The 15,025-nt window shown below is 47.2% G+C and overlaps 1 protein-coding gene across 1 annotated transcript; it reads right to left on the reverse strand.

Moving 5' to 3' along the window:
* Positions 1 to 6,280: 6,280 nt before the first annotated feature.
* On the reverse strand, positions 6,281 to 13,324 carry KCNJ2 (potassium inwardly rectifying channel subfamily J member 2). The gene is made up of 2 exons (XM_065735391.1): positions 13,229 to 13,324; positions 6,281 to 8,704 (listed from the first exon to the last, which is right to left on the reverse strand). Exon 2 carries the CDS (start codon positions 8,486 to 8,488, stop codon positions 7,205 to 7,207), a length of 1,284 nt encoding a protein of 427 aa, XP_065591463.1. The 5' UTR covers positions 8,489 to 8,704; positions 13,229 to 13,324; the 3' UTR covers positions 6,281 to 7,204.
* Positions 13,325 to 15,025: the final 1,701 nt, after the last annotated feature.

The following is a 15,025-nucleotide window of genomic DNA, read 5'->3' on the forward strand; positions in this document are numbered from 1 at the left end:
TGTTTAGTCAATGCATACCTTGAGTTAATTCAATAGAAAAACTGTCAGATAATATGCTGAGGGATGGGCACAGCAGTTCTGGCAGCCCTTCCTCATTAGGCGCCAAGCAGAGAGAACAGCAGAAGGATCTCATTGTAGGAGTTAACGAGCTACAAATATTGGAAATACCGAGGCATTCCAGCTCCATTAAAACGTTGCAGCTATAAAGGCAAATGTAAAATCCGCGAGCATCCTTGAGATCAAAGCCTGTCGGAGTGTGTCACCGGGAGATGCTGCTCTCCAGAAGGGAAAAAGAGAGAAAAAGGAGGGGGAAAGACTGAGAATGGCAGAAATAAACTCCAGTGCCCAATGGGAGAGAACTTCGGGAAACTTCAGATAACCACTGTAGCGCAACACCAGTACTGGCTCTAATTAGGATAAGTCGGGGCTTTAAATTGCTTTTAGTGCCCCCGGCTTCTCTGAAAGCATCGGTGCCGGCACTGCCCTGCTCCTTTGGTGGAGCTACAGAGCTCACTGGATCCAGCAGACAGCAATGTTTGCTCGCACTCTCTCGCTTTCCCTCCATCACCTTTGAAATGCAGTGTGAGCATTTGAGCTGCTCCATCGCTTTGTTCACTTTATTTTCCTGTAAAGCTTTTCTTCCTTCAATTAGCCGCTGGGCATCTCTTGCAAAAGGAAAAAAAGGAATTCCCACCTTTGCCATTTGTAGACCACAGATGTATCCTGAGCCAACTGCAGAGAGCCAAAGCTCTCTTGCCTAAGGTGTAAACGGAGAAAATACCAACTTTTGATCTACTGCTGCCTTTCCAGTAACATGGACTCACTGCAAGTATCAACATGGCAAAAAGGAAAGAAAATGATTGGCTGGTCTATCCTGAATCCTGTCTGTGCGTGGATGGGTGTGCATGCAAAGGGCTCGCACAGAAATAAATACAGAGGTGGAGATGGAAATGTTTTGGCTAAAGGTAGAAGCTCATCCTACCTGGGAGCTCACAGCCACTGCACCATTTAAGCATCTCGAAAGACTTCAAACATAGAGATGAAGTACTGGTTCCCTGAGTAATCTCTCCACCCCAAGTTGAGGTTCATGCCTTTCTATAAGGACCCTGTGCTATGTAACTTCAGAAATCTATGTGCCAGGGAATGCAGATGTTGCCACAGCTCAGGATTTGCTTCTGCTCAATTCCCCAGCCAGGGGGACTCAGTAGCTATTTCACATTTTAATGGATGTCATTTGTAGGTGTCCCAACGTGGATTTTTAAAAGAAAACTTTTCAAAGCTTACGGATCGGAATCCAAGCTAGAAAGGAAGGGAAAGGCAAGAGAAGAATAATGTAAAATGCATATATTGCTGAAATAGGTGTATTTCTGGCCCCTTCCTGTCCTGCCGACCGAAACCTATGAAAAGCATTGGCTTGCGTGGAACAGCCTGCACTTGTATGCTCAGTAACACTGCCAATGGTGGTGCTGGATTTAAGATTTTATTTTAGAGAACATTTTGAAAGAAGCAGAAGAAGGATGATATTTTTGAGTCTCATAGTTCATTTTTATATTCTCAAACTTTTCATAATGCTCTTTGCTTCTACTTTTCTGTCCTGTCCCCAGACACTGGCAAACCAGTAGAAGCATCTCAGCAAGCACAGGAATGGACAAAGTGAAGGCAGTGCTTTGGGTGAAGGAGGGAGAAAGGCTTTCCTGGCTTCAGGTAGCCATGAGGATGATGAAATGCTGCTAACTCCTTACAAGATGACGTCTAACTTATGTGCAGAGCAAGTGGAAAGATTTAGCTCTGGCTCCATGCAGCTGCAAACAGCACAGAGCAAAATGCTGCAGCTGTGACTCTGTGACCATTAGGTTGGTTTTCTTCATCCTCTAATTTCAGTGGAACACCACTGCAGACGATGGCCACCTCCACCTGCCAAGGGTCCAAACCCATGTAACAGGCTTCCCTGAAGCTGTGAGTTGAGCTTCAACATTTTTTGAAAGCAAGAACATTCCTTGAAACATTTTCGGTCAGTAGGGAGCCCGCAGCCCTCAGCATGAACTTGCCATGTCAGAACCATCCGTGAGCACTACTCGTTTGATGAGTGTGAAAAGAGGGAGCACCTAGTCCATGCATCTGCCTCTAATGCACCTTGCTGTGCCATACCTATGCCAAATTCACTGTCCAGGATGAGTATTCAGTGAGAGAAGGAAAGGGCAGCAGCAAGGGAGGGTGTGAAGCCCCTGCTCACTGCATAGAGACTGGGAGCAGCCAGCCAGGGCTCAGGGCTGCCTGGAGAAGGATTTCAGCAGGACTGTAAGCAGATCCAGGCTGTGACAGCCAATCTGTGCCTCTAAATCCAGCCCTGCAATTATTATGATAAGCTTTTTGAGAGACCATTAGATTTTGAAAAGGGAATTTGAATTTATAAATGGAGTTCTTCTAGATAAGGTCAGGGCTCTATCAGAGGCTTCATTTATGAGCTGTGTTTAACGAGCATTACAGACTGATGAAAAGCTGGACAATTCAGCAGAGGTCAGAGCCACATCGCAGCTCTCAGCAGCCGTCCCCAGCCTGTGCAGCGCGTTGCATTCCGGTTAGATCAGCATTTTCAAGCTGAGTCACCCTTGCACAGCTCCAGTGTCTGCCCTGGAGGCCACACACACACACACACACACACACACACACATACAGTGGGCACAGAGCTTCCCAGCCCTCTAGGATGGGCACAGAGCTTCCGGCCTGTTCCAGTGCACCTTCCCTTCGTGCTGCACAAGAACACATCTCCAAAGGCTCAGGGCTCTGGATAAATTAGGCTTGTATGAAGATGACAGACAATGTGTTTGCACTTCAGCTCAGATGAAGAGCATCATTTCAGTACTGGGATGCTTCAGGGACACATGAAACATGGGGATCTGAGAATGTATCTTGCTTAAGATATGCATTGACTAAGAATGTCTCTTCCTTTTCCAAAAATTACAGCATGCTTACTTACGCTCTGCACATTCATTTCCCCTCTCCCCATGCTTTGTAGTTTATGTAGACTTCGAGCTTTCTTTCTGTTTCAGACAACTTGTAGCTAATGATCTGGAGCTCTGCAGTTTCAGGTATGACCTTAAGGAAGTCAGTCAGTCTCTCTGGGACAGATCTTCTTTTGGTGCAAGCTGCAGAGCGTTGTGTCTGTGTTCCCATCTGGCAAATAATGACCGTATCACCTTTCCTCCTGCCTTTTGTCAAGGGAGAGAACGACGTGTCTCTTCCTAAAGCACTTCAGACAATGGCTGTGTTCAGAGACAGGCATAAACACAGCTGCATTGTAAAGTCCTTTTCACTCACATACATGCTTGCATACACCAGCTCATTCTCAATTTTTTTTTATTTATTTAGAAATAATAAAATAAGACATAATATATAAAAATCTGTACAATCCACAATTTGTGCAGTACATTAGGAAGACTTTGATACAAAAAGGCTGCAAACAGGAAAATAGTAATGGACAACTGTCAGATGTCTAGATTGTTCACCTTACAATAGTCGGAGGCCAAAAGTCATTACAAAATCAGTTTCTCGTTGGCTGTGGGATGGCAACTACGCAGCACCCTTCTACTTTATAATGGTAGTGAGCAGCCATAATTTAAAGACATTACAGTACTTCTCAGTTTTACCTTGTAATCCATTATGAAAAAGAAGACCTAAGAGAACAAATCAAATGCCTGGACCCTTTGTCTTTTCTGGGAAGATCAAGTGCTAAATGAACAACACAAGTATACCACGTCTGGGCGAGTATCATTAGGTAAAACCAATAAGTAAGGACTTTAGCCCCGTTTCCTACCAGCAGACGGCTCACACAGAAGAGACAGAGGAAAGAAGAGATCCCAACCTGCCTCAGAAATGCTTTTTGTCACTGTACGCAGTATTATGTTTCAGACAATAAGTGTCTCGTTCAAGTATTTTCAGGGAAGGGCAGAAATAACATATTCCCCCCAGACCCTAAGCAAAATACAGTATAAAAACCTTCTGTGCGAGCCAGCTGAGCCAACTTTGTCCTTAGTAAAGAAACCAGCCCCGCAGGAGCCTACAGGTAGAGCTGAGTCAGTCCAAAGAGCCCCTACTTCAACATCAGCCTGGCCCAGGATCATCAGGAACGGACCAAATGCTGTCAGCCCTTCTGTCCTCCTTAAAAATAACACCATTTTCCAATTGACCGACCCAGGTGCTGCTGTAGAAGTGTGCTACGATAGCCTGTCCTACACCAAGCTTACCAAGGCATGTTGGTAAAAACAGGAACGATGGACAAGGGGAAGGGTACCACAGCGAGCACATTGCAGGTCAGTTTCTAGCAGCTTCCCAGAGCCAGAGGCTGAGTGCAGTTCTGCAGTGTGAGAGTCCATAGGCAAAGACAAAGGGTGGTTAAAAAAAGGAAAAAAAATGCGGCAGAGAGTGCCATGGATTACCTCGACACACACCCTCGATAAGACTAGCACTGGGAAAGCTGGTAAATTTAAAAATGCCAGTAGCTAAACGTGTGTTCAACCTAAAAGTCCATGCGTAAAAATAAATAAAGAGTTCATAGCATTAGGAATCCTATAAGGCTTGCAATTATTTGCTAAAACTCATGCTAACCGGTAGCATCTAGGTACTAGCTAGCCGAGAGTGCCAAGCAGAATTTATACTTCTTGTGGCCTTTTCTTTTTCTTCTTCTCCTTGTCCTCCTTTACAGACTTGTATTTACATTTGGCTTTAAATATGAAAATACTTGATAAACTTTATAAAATGTACATTTTAAAAATAGTTCTGAAAAAACTGACTTGAAAAACAAAAACAACAAAAAAAAACCCACAAAACAAACAAACTAAAAAAAAAAAACAAAAAGAAACAATAACCAAACACCCAAACCCCAAACCTCTGCACCAGAAATGTTAAGGGGAGGGGACCTGTGTGGTCTTTTGCTGTTGTTTTTTTCTCTCTGAATTTCTCTTACTTTAAAGAAACAAGCAGAATCCTGCATCCTCTATTCCCCCATCTCTTTCCCCTCCCTCGGACATTTCCAGTATAATTCTGCAGAGCGCTGTGCTCCTGGGGACACTGATCTGGAGGAGAGGACCCCCTTCCTCCCCTTGGTGTCCCACTTCCATCCCTTCCCCTTTGCATTTTCATGCCACCTCTGTATCACCGTATACTCTTTGGTTTAGGCATTTCCTTTCACAAGTGTATCACAATAGCAGCACTAGCAGCACTCAGGTGTTTTCACCAACGTTGACCCAGAAACTGCGACCACATCGCTTTGTGTTCAGCTCTCCTTTACATCCCCCCACCCCAGTGACCGCCTTGTACGTGCACTCCATCACCTGCCCTCTCCAGTCACCAAGTCTACGTTTACAATGTCAAGTGCCCACCTTTTCACTCCCAGATCCCATCTGACCAGACACCGTTTCATTGCAGGCATTTCTTTCAGGCAGGGCTGGAAGGGGCCAGCAGCCTTCACAGATATCCATTTGCAGAAGACGTTAGACCTAGAACAAGCTGTTTTTTAATGGCATACAGTGATCCAATACTGTAAGAGTGAACTAGGGTTGCTGTCCCCACTGCCTCTCCTCCACAGCAAGCAGCAGTGCCGTGCCACGTGGATGGTGCATCCTTCAGCTTGGAGGCACAGAGGCCCTACAGCCTGGGCAAAGGAGCCAAACACTGCAAAGCCAAAGTCTGCTTAGAGCCCAGTGATGCTTCTCATCCACCAGTCTCTGATATTTGTGGGGAACAGGAGGCAGGAACTTGTTTTACAGCTGCACTTTTTCTGGCACCTTTGCCCCACTGGAGAGAAGCATCATCACAAAACGTTACCGTTCCTGTGCCGTTCCCAAGCGTTAGGAAAGCTTTTTTTCCCTCTCCATTAACCTCTCCCTTCCTCTTCTGGAGGTTTATGCATTGGCTCATCTGCACCCAATGCCCTCTCCAGCCACGCTGCATTGCAGTTCTGGCCAGGTGATACCTCAGCAGCACACCCAGCTCAGGATGCTGGGACTGGGATGGGGTACGGACACTGCTGCACCCAGTGAGCAAGCAGGGGACAGGGGTCTATTGTCTGCCATCACCCCACTGTGATTCCCCTTAAGCAAGCAGGGGATTTCTTTCACTTACAGAGAAGGGGCGTGGGGAGGAGCCCTAGCTCACTTTAGATCCGAGTCTTAAGCTTTTAGAATAAGGTGCAAAAATAAAGGTTGTAAAAAGAAAAAAGAAAGTGAAACAAACAAACAAAAAAAGTGTCTGAGGTTTGAAATTCTTTGTTTAAAGCAGCCTGTTCCTTTTTTTTTTTTCCTCCTCTTTTTTCTTTTTTTTTTCCTTAAATAAACTCCACTGTGCAAAACTGCATTTTCTTTGGTATCCACTTAGGTAGTTTTAACTTAGTACTTTTTTATGCATATATATAATCTTCTATTTCATTGTTTCCTTTAGATAGAGAATTAAATTCTCCCCCCAAAACTCACGCTTTTGCTGGAGGCTACTGATTGGCCTGATATTACATAATGCCCCTTACATAATTGGAAAGAGAGAAATTGATTCTAGCTATCAAACTACTGGCCTCAAAAAAGAGTTTAGACTTTCTGGCAACGTCGGCCTCTCTGAAGTGATCACGAGCTTTTCAACCCCAAAAAGTTCAACACTGACTTCTTTTCCTTCTTTTTTTTTTTTTTAATTACATGAGAGAAAATAAAAACTACACTGCAACAAAAATAACCATTTGTGTTCATGTAGTTAGCAGCAGCTTATTAAAAAATAATTATAATAATAATAATAAGGCAGATCCTTGCCTTTGTTATGCCATTAAAAACATTCTTGTTCCCTAGAGAGAAGCATTCTGGAAATAGTTGAAAAAAAAAAAAACAAACCATAATAATAACCCAACCAAAGCTTGCCTGCAAGTTCAAGTTTTGTAAAAAAATATATACATAATTTATTCTACAACATATGTGCCTTCTGTTCATACTTAGACATGTTTAGTGCTTTGTGTTTAGAGTTCATTCTCTGTTGCCCCTCCTCTGAGGACAGCCCTAAAACCAGCCGGGGTTTCTAAGGTCTGCTTGCCTTCACACCGCTCTTCAACAGTACCGTTGTCTGAAAACTGTTCTGGGCCAACTTCTCAGGTCAACGTGCCTTTGACCGATTGGTATTTATTCATGTATTTATTTCCTTTCAACCAAAAGAGAGAGGAACTGTTCGCCAGTCATATTTCCGACTCACGCCGCAGCGGTCGTGGCTCTAGGGGCACTCCTGCCTGGTTGTGGTGGTCCATGTCGGGGTGGGTGTCTGTGCTCGTGCTCTCAGGCACCCCCGTGTCGATCTCGTCCTCCTCCTTGCTGGTGAGGGCCACTTCATTCTCATAGCAAAAGGAGTTTGCATTTGAGAGAATGTATTTCTTTTCTGCTAAGTCTCTGGCACTGCAGATGGGTGTGTTGGGCACTTCGTATGTTTTGTGGAACCTCGAATAGTCCACTTTGTAGTAGTTTTTTTCTTCAAAGAGTACGGGCTCATAGCGGTGGCCCCAGAGGATTTCATTTGCCAGATATGAGCTACGGCACTGTGTAGTCATGGCAGTGGCTTCCACCATGCCTTCTAAAATGACTACAATTTCAAAGTCAGCATTGTCCATGTCTTGTTTACTCAAGTCATACAAAGGACTGTCTTCATCTATTTCGTGTACTATTGTAATTGGGGAGACCAGAAATATGCGGTCTATCCCGCTGTCAAAACCTACATTGATGTCTATTTGATCCAAAGGGATGTACTCCCCTTCTGACGTGATCCTGGACTTGAGGAGCTGTGCTCGCACGTGTGCCTCCACCAAGTGGCTTTTCCTCAGGTTTCCAACACGCCACATCAGGCACAGTTTCCCATCTCTCATGGCCACCACGGCATTGTGGCTGAAGACTAGAGTTTCGTTTCTCTTTTTCGGCTTAGCCATCTTTGCCATGACAGCACCAATGATGAAGGCATCAATGATGCAGCCCACTATAGACTGGAAAACCACCATGAAAACGGCAATGGGGCACTCATCTGTGACGCACCTGAAGCCATAGCCGATCGTGGTCTGGGTCTCAATGGAGAACAGAAAGGCTGCAGTGAAGCTGCTCACTTGCGAGACACACGGTTTGCTATTTTCTTGGTTCTCCAGATCCCCGTGCAACAGCGCAATCAACCAAAACACACAGCCAAAAAAAAGCCAGGAGAGGATGAATGTCAGGCAGAAGATAACCAGCATCCACCTCCAGCGGATGTCCACGCAAGTGGTGAAGATGTCTGCCAGGTATCGCTGTCCCTTCTCACCCACGTTAATAAACTGGACGTTGCAGTGGCCATCTTTTTTGACAAAGCGGCTCCTGCACTGCTGCCTGGTGTGTACCTTACTTTTTCCATTTCCAAAGCCGTTGGCGACGGCCATGGTTGCCAGCTTCATGCCGTCCTCTTCCGAAGACACGATGCTGTAGCGGTTGGTTCGCACGCTGCCCATCACTACTGCTGTGGACTGAGGTGCTTCTGCTTTAGAAAACAGTCTAAGTTTCTGCAAAACCCTTTGGAGAAACAGTTTTGAAAGTTCTAGAGGAACACACACACACAGAAAAACTGGGGAGAGGCTGGAGTCCCCAAAAGCCCTTGGATCAACCAAGGACAGTCTTCTGGCATGCAGAGTTAGCTTAACAAGTAACCGTCATAGAGAGGGCATGGTCTGCAAGAGAAAGAGAAATGTCATATTAGATCCTGGAGGAAAAGGATAACGAATCACGCCTGCAAGAATCAAGTAAAATTCACACCTAAAATTCACACCTCTGGAGTTGCACGAAGTTTCTTTATTCTTAATGACAGCATTTTCTGAAGCACATGAGCTCTCTGAGTGCAGTTCTGTACTGACTAGCGTGACATTATTACTGCAGAGAAGCCTCCACTCCTCCTGAGTGAAAGCTCTGAAGTGTTAATGCCACACTAATCTCTAAGCAATATTCACTTTAAAGACGGGCATGCAAAGAACAGTTTGCAACGGTACTTTCTGTTTATTTTGCAACAAAGAATTAGCATTAGCCTTCCTCTGTTCAAATAATACTGAAACAGTTTTTAACAACATACAGCGTCCGTCTTTTGGGCTGCTTTACCTATGTCAAATAAAGGAGTATACAAAGGGAAGACAACATGTGCTGAGAAAAACGATCAAGTTGGAAAATTCGAAGATCAGTTATTTCCATGAGATTACACTGCATAGAACTTAGGTTTTTCTATTAAGTGGGAGTTAAAAAAGGAGTTGTGTGTTTTCTGTGAGCGGCAGGAATAAAGGCTGCATCGGTACCTCTAACTCCCACTAACTCACCACGTTCGGGCTGGTTTTTACATTCATATCAGGGAGAGTTGCAGGAAGCAAACTAAACGTCGTAACGACCCTCTGTGAATGTGACTGGCAGAAGGACTGGATCTTCAGAACACCTCAGAACCTCAGATGCCAGCAACTAAAGCTTAGCAGAGAGGCTACAGAACCTTCTTCCCAAGAGTAGAAGCTACCAGACTTGTTTCAGGGAGGTCTGGCTTAGACCCAGGTTTAGCTTTTAACAAGTGCGTCATCCATTAAGTCATGTACTGTATATCAGGAAATGTAATTGAAATACTGCAGAGGGTAAGGGATACATTAATGCAACTGCTCCATCCATACATTCACCTCACGGAGGAAATAAAACTAAAAGCAAGCAGCGAGGAATGTCTGCTATACATTTACCCTAAGAGAGGGGACTTAAGTACTGTTTACATTGGTGGGGGATTAAATCACTATCCTCTTCATAAATCAATATAACCAAAACTCATCTGAGTTTGTCCCAAGCCCAACACATGCATCGCTGCCAGAGAGCACGACCTCTGCCCATGGCACAACCTCAGCACCGTGGCTGCTCCTCTGACTCAGCCCAACAACTGCAGCAGATAAGAGTCCACCTCCTTCCCCCAGAGCCTCCCAGAGGTGTTCCAGCAACTGAAGGGATATCAAACAGTTCCTCGGCCCTCCCACATCCTTCCACCACATTACGAGGGCTTTAGGTCAGCAAACACTTGTTGGGAAAAAGAGCAGGTGACAAACAGAAATCAACGGCACGTCTGCAGTTGTGTGCAGGATGTTTCCCCCTCTTCGGGTTTTACTTTTACCTTCTCTTTTTTCCTCACTTGTGTTTGTTGTGCAATGGGTCCCGCCGCCCACTTGCTGAGATTACTCATCTGTGACTTCAGCGGCGAACAAGATATTTTGGCAGCTTTTGATGCGTTCAGTAATGTCCCATTTGAGTAAAACTCTCAGCAATTTAGATTTATGGGATGGTATAGCCCTTACACAGTATATGTAAGATAGTCGGATAAGTGTAAGGACTCACTTTTTCCCTCACACCTTTTTAATCACAGGGTTTCTCAGAAATACAAAGGAATTCTTTCAATGCTCACTTTAAAAACAAACAAAACAAAACAAAAAAAAAGGCTTAAAAATACTGGGAGAAACCTGAGCAGAGGGTGAAAGTGAAATTGTTTATGTATTCCACATGAGAACGTCCCTGAAAAAATCATTGCATTGGTTCATGAATTGATCACTTTTCTAAACCACAGTCACGTTTAAATTCCACACTCGGAGTCTGTTTTACTCTGAGCTGATGGAAACACACAGCCCAGGAAACAGCTTATTCTGAAGACTTTTATTTCCCCTCTGTGTTGTCTCTTGGATTTTAGAGGAAAACTTGCAGCAGAGGGAAAGATAAGCTGTAATGCCTCAAGTGTCAGGACAGGCAGCTCCCCCCAGCAAAAGTCTTGACCTGAGGACATTTGTTTGAATTCCAGAAATCAGTGAAATCCTCACGCCAGCTTCCTGCAGCAAGCTGGCTGCATTTAGGAGTTGGGACCTGAGTGATGTACCATGCGTTGCCTCACTCCCACTCGCTTCTACCTGCTGCACATCTGCCCAGCTGTGTTGCATACAGCTGTGTGCTGCCAGGAGCAGAGCTGCACCTCTGGATCCTGTGATTCTCACGGCAGAGGTGTGCCTGGGGACACACTTTGCCAAGTGTGCAAAGGCTGCTCCTTGAAGTTTGTGCAGCAAAGCTCTGGCATGCTCCTGCTGCTTGCAGGATAGCTATTCTTTCTTGCACAGTACAAATTGGCTCTTCCCTGTGAGTGCTCAGCATAGGGAAGATGTGAGGTGGGACTGCAGGCAGCGGGTCTGCTCCTGCTCTATCCCCTTTCAGGACTCACCCTGTCTCACACAGGTTCCCCCAGATCCCATAGGCAGTCAAGCTAGACTGAAATCTAATGGCACATCTTATTTTGCTAATTCACCTGCTGCTCAAAGGCTAAATGAGCTCGCTCCCCCAGCACACCCCAGCAGCACTGCGTTGGAGACACTGGGGATGCTCAGCCAGCACGGGACCAGCTCTCTGATCCTCAACAGGCAAAAGAAGCCAATCCAGAAGCACAAACCAGCCTTTGTGTAATTGGGCCCAGCACACTGCAGCCAGGCACACACACACGCATGGATCCGTGAGCTCAGTAATCACTAAGTGTGTTATTATCATTAATTCACACTACCTTTCCTGCTGGAAAAGAATGTGAGACTAGAGTGATGCAGCTTGTAATTACTGGCACTGGCATTGATGCAGTGTTACCGGGATGGGATAGCTCTGCTGCAAGGGGATGCTTCAAGGAGCAGAGCTAAGAGGGGCTGTGCTGTGTCTGCAGCATTTCTGAACTAAACTCAGTGCATCCCCCCCAACCCAGACATTTCCCCAGAGACAAGACATTTACAACACACGCCTAAAGACCGCGACCGGCAGCTCAGAGAGAATTTCTGCAGAAGGTCGGATACGCAGCAAAACCCGTGAAGTGCCACAGGGGGAGAGAAGAGGAGCGCTAATGAACGCTCGGAGCAGCTATTCCCAGGCTGACGCCTCGCAGCCCCGCACCGTGAGCCGGGCACACGTTGCTAAGAGAGCAGAAGCGCTGCCTTAGCAAAGCCTTCCCCTGCTGCCCTCGGTAAACAGAACAAAGAGTGATCGCAGGAGCGGAGCCCGATCCCACAGCTCTGATCGCGCTCTCCAGCCCCAGGGTCACCTCCAAGGTATTGTCCAGTACTGCTCTGCCAGGACAGGACTCGGGTTACACCGAAGCTGCCTTCAAGGAGAAGGATCTGTCCTGCTCGAACAGGCAACGGGAGGTAAAAATAAAATAAAATGGAAAAGAAAAAAAAAAAAAAAGCAGATGATGTAAGGAAATGGGTGTGAAGAAATAGGAGAAAGGACACAAGTGGCGTTCACATCTGCTCTCCACAAAGGAGCAGGGTTCGGGATATTTCTAGCTGATGACAAAATAGCTACAAGTGAAATAGCCATCACCAGGGGGTGTACTTGGTGCACCGGCTGAGAGGATGGAAACGCAAACAAGTGTAAAGGTAAAGCTGGAGCGGGGAACAAGTGCCGCGGGCGGGCACGGTGCGCGGCCCCGGCACCTGCGGCCCCGCCGGGGGAGGACAGAGCAGCGCTCAGCCCCCGCCGATAAATCTGCCACTTCTTATCAGTATTTTTTCCTTTAGCTGTCACGAACTAAGTTGAAACAATGCATCCTCTTCACACACTGCCCAGCTGCAGTATGGTTTCTTTCTTCCTATTCGTGGCTGAATGATCGCAAAGGAAGAAAACCCCACGTTCCCATGAAGCCAATGAATGAAGCTACAGGTTCCTTTCGCGTCCCTCTGAAACATTTTGGACACTCCCCTACAAACCACCCGTCTGATAACTCAGATTTGATACTTCTGACCTCTGTCTTAGACGGGAAACAACAGGCGAGAAGAGAGAAGGGGATGGAGAAGTGCTGCGTCTGCACGACGGAGTTGTCATGCGAACTTCCAGCCCTTCCCCCGAATAAAATATCTCGTGGGGGGAGCAGCTGGTGCATGGAAAGTTATGAACACAAACAGATGCTGCAAGCAGATGCTCGAGTGTTCCCAGCATACCTATCCAATTATTGGAGGCACCGAGAATAGCTCGTGTATGGTACAAGGGAAACGCAGGAGTTCCCCCTCCGCTTGTGCCGAAGCGTGCAACAGATCCACCAGCACGGAAAGCGTTTGCTCGGCGATGTGCCACTAAGTCCCGAAGCATCGCATCGCATCGCATCGCCTCGCCCCGACCCCTGATGGCACCTCGGGGGCATCCCGCATAGATGGGGAAAAGAGGGAGCTCCTTACCTGCCGCTGGCCTTAAAGGAGGTGCTTAGAGAGTTTAAAGGGTGTAAGATCCGCGGGGACGCAGCAAGCCAATCCCAAGGTGCCCGCCGGCCGCCACCGCCGCACCGCTTGCAACTGAGCCACTCAATGAGCCGCTGCCCCCTTTTTGCGGGCTGCCATGTGATGTTTAATAGCGGCCCGGTCGGCCCCGCCCTCGCCGCTGCCCCGCACCAATGGCAAACGGGAGGCCGGGCCGTGCCGAGGGGCTGCGGGGCTGCGGGAGAGCGGCTCCGGCTCGGGGGCGGTGCGGGGCAGTGCGGGGATGTGTGCGGGGCTGCCCCGTCGGGCCCGGGGAACCGCTACACGCAGAGCAGCCCCGGGGAGCACCTGATGTTGTCCCACACCGGGAAGTTGTTCGGTGGGTGCCGCTTATGAAGGTGCTGGGTGGGATCTGTGAGCCTGCTCGCACTGATCTTCTCCTCTCGGGCTCCTGTCCGAGCCCCCCCGTGTAGTAAGAAACAATAGCGGGGAAAAGCAGTTTTTGTTTCCATCTTGATGAAATGCTGAAATGTGGGGATCTCATCACAAAGACCGAGCCCTCACGCGCACCAGGAGCAAATCAAGCACACCCCGCTCCAGCTCTTCTCATCCTGCCCATCATGAAATCTGATGTCCCTCCCAAAAGCAGAGCTCTGATCCCTGATCTAAGACCTTTTGGAGCATGCAAAGTACTGGCGTGCTGCGGTGTGTGGGCTGCATCTCTTAGTCCCATACATCACCTGTAGAAGGCTGTCCTGTCCGCCCAGGGGCAAAACGTGCAGAAATCAAAATGGTATTTATTAGCTTGTCCTCCCTACAGTGGATGTGGTCTAAGACATCTCACAAAGAAAACAGGGATGAAACGTCTGGCCGGGAGCCTTGCAGGAACAAAAACAGCCTTGTAAGCATGCTCTGGAGTTTGCCAAACTCCAGCTCTGATGGACAGTGCAGGGGTGTGAGTTTCTGAGGCAGGTGTCCCCTGTTTGGTGCTAACAGCTGAACTGCATCACGGAGCCCTGCGTGGTGGGCTGGAAAAGTCGGAGTGAAGGTGACTGCTGAATGCAGAGCGCACGAGGCAGTAGGAGTTGGCGTGGGCACTGTGAGCTGCACCCAGGACTGCAACAACAGCGTGTGCTGGGACAGATGAGTCCTCCCCTCCCTCCTGTGTCCCCCTACAGGCTCCAAAGATGACCCTGTGCTTCCCATAGCAATGCCCACACTCACTAGTAGGTTGCTTTCAGCTTGTTGGTTTTGTAAGTGTGCAACTCTGACATGAGCAGGCTTGAAACGCTCAATGAAAGTGCTGTCCCCAAATGCTTTCTCACAGTGTAAAGACATTAAGAAAGCACTTCTCCGCTGTCATTTACAGTATCTGTTGAGTTCCCCATATTCTGAATGAGGAAGCGTTGGTGCAGCAACAAACACAATGGCCAAATGCAGCTGCCTTTAGCAGTTGCATAGTGGTGTGTGCAGGATGCACGGCGCTGTGTGGTGTGGTGAAGAAAAGAGGAGTGATTGTGTACATTGAGCAACCTGACATGTTGGGCAATCACTGTTCCTGCGTTGTTCTTGGGTTATTCTGCCCATGTTTCGTTGGAAGAAAAGCCCTCTGACTCGGGCAAGTTTCTCACGATTGAGGGAGCTGGAAATAAAAATTCTGAGAGGGAAAGACAGTAATTATTTTATTCATCCAGTAAGATGAAAGTCACCCACCCAAGGGGTTTGAAACCCATAGGGACAAATACTACAAAGATTCATGGAAAAAAAAAATCCCTTGAA

The sequence above is a fragment of the Cyrtonyx montezumae genome, unplaced genomic scaffold (assembly GCF_038088225.1).
Source record: "Cyrtonyx montezumae isolate F1298 unplaced genomic scaffold, pur_monq_1.0 scaffold_19, whole genome shotgun sequence".
Lineage (NCBI taxonomy): Eukaryota > Metazoa > Chordata > Aves > Galliformes > Odontophoridae > Cyrtonyx > Cyrtonyx montezumae.

Coding starts and splice junctions, on each gene's coding strand:
- KCNJ2 (XM_065735391.1), bottom strand. CDS start 8,488: ATGGGCAGCGTGCGAACCAACCGCTACAGCATCGTGTCTTCGGAAGAG.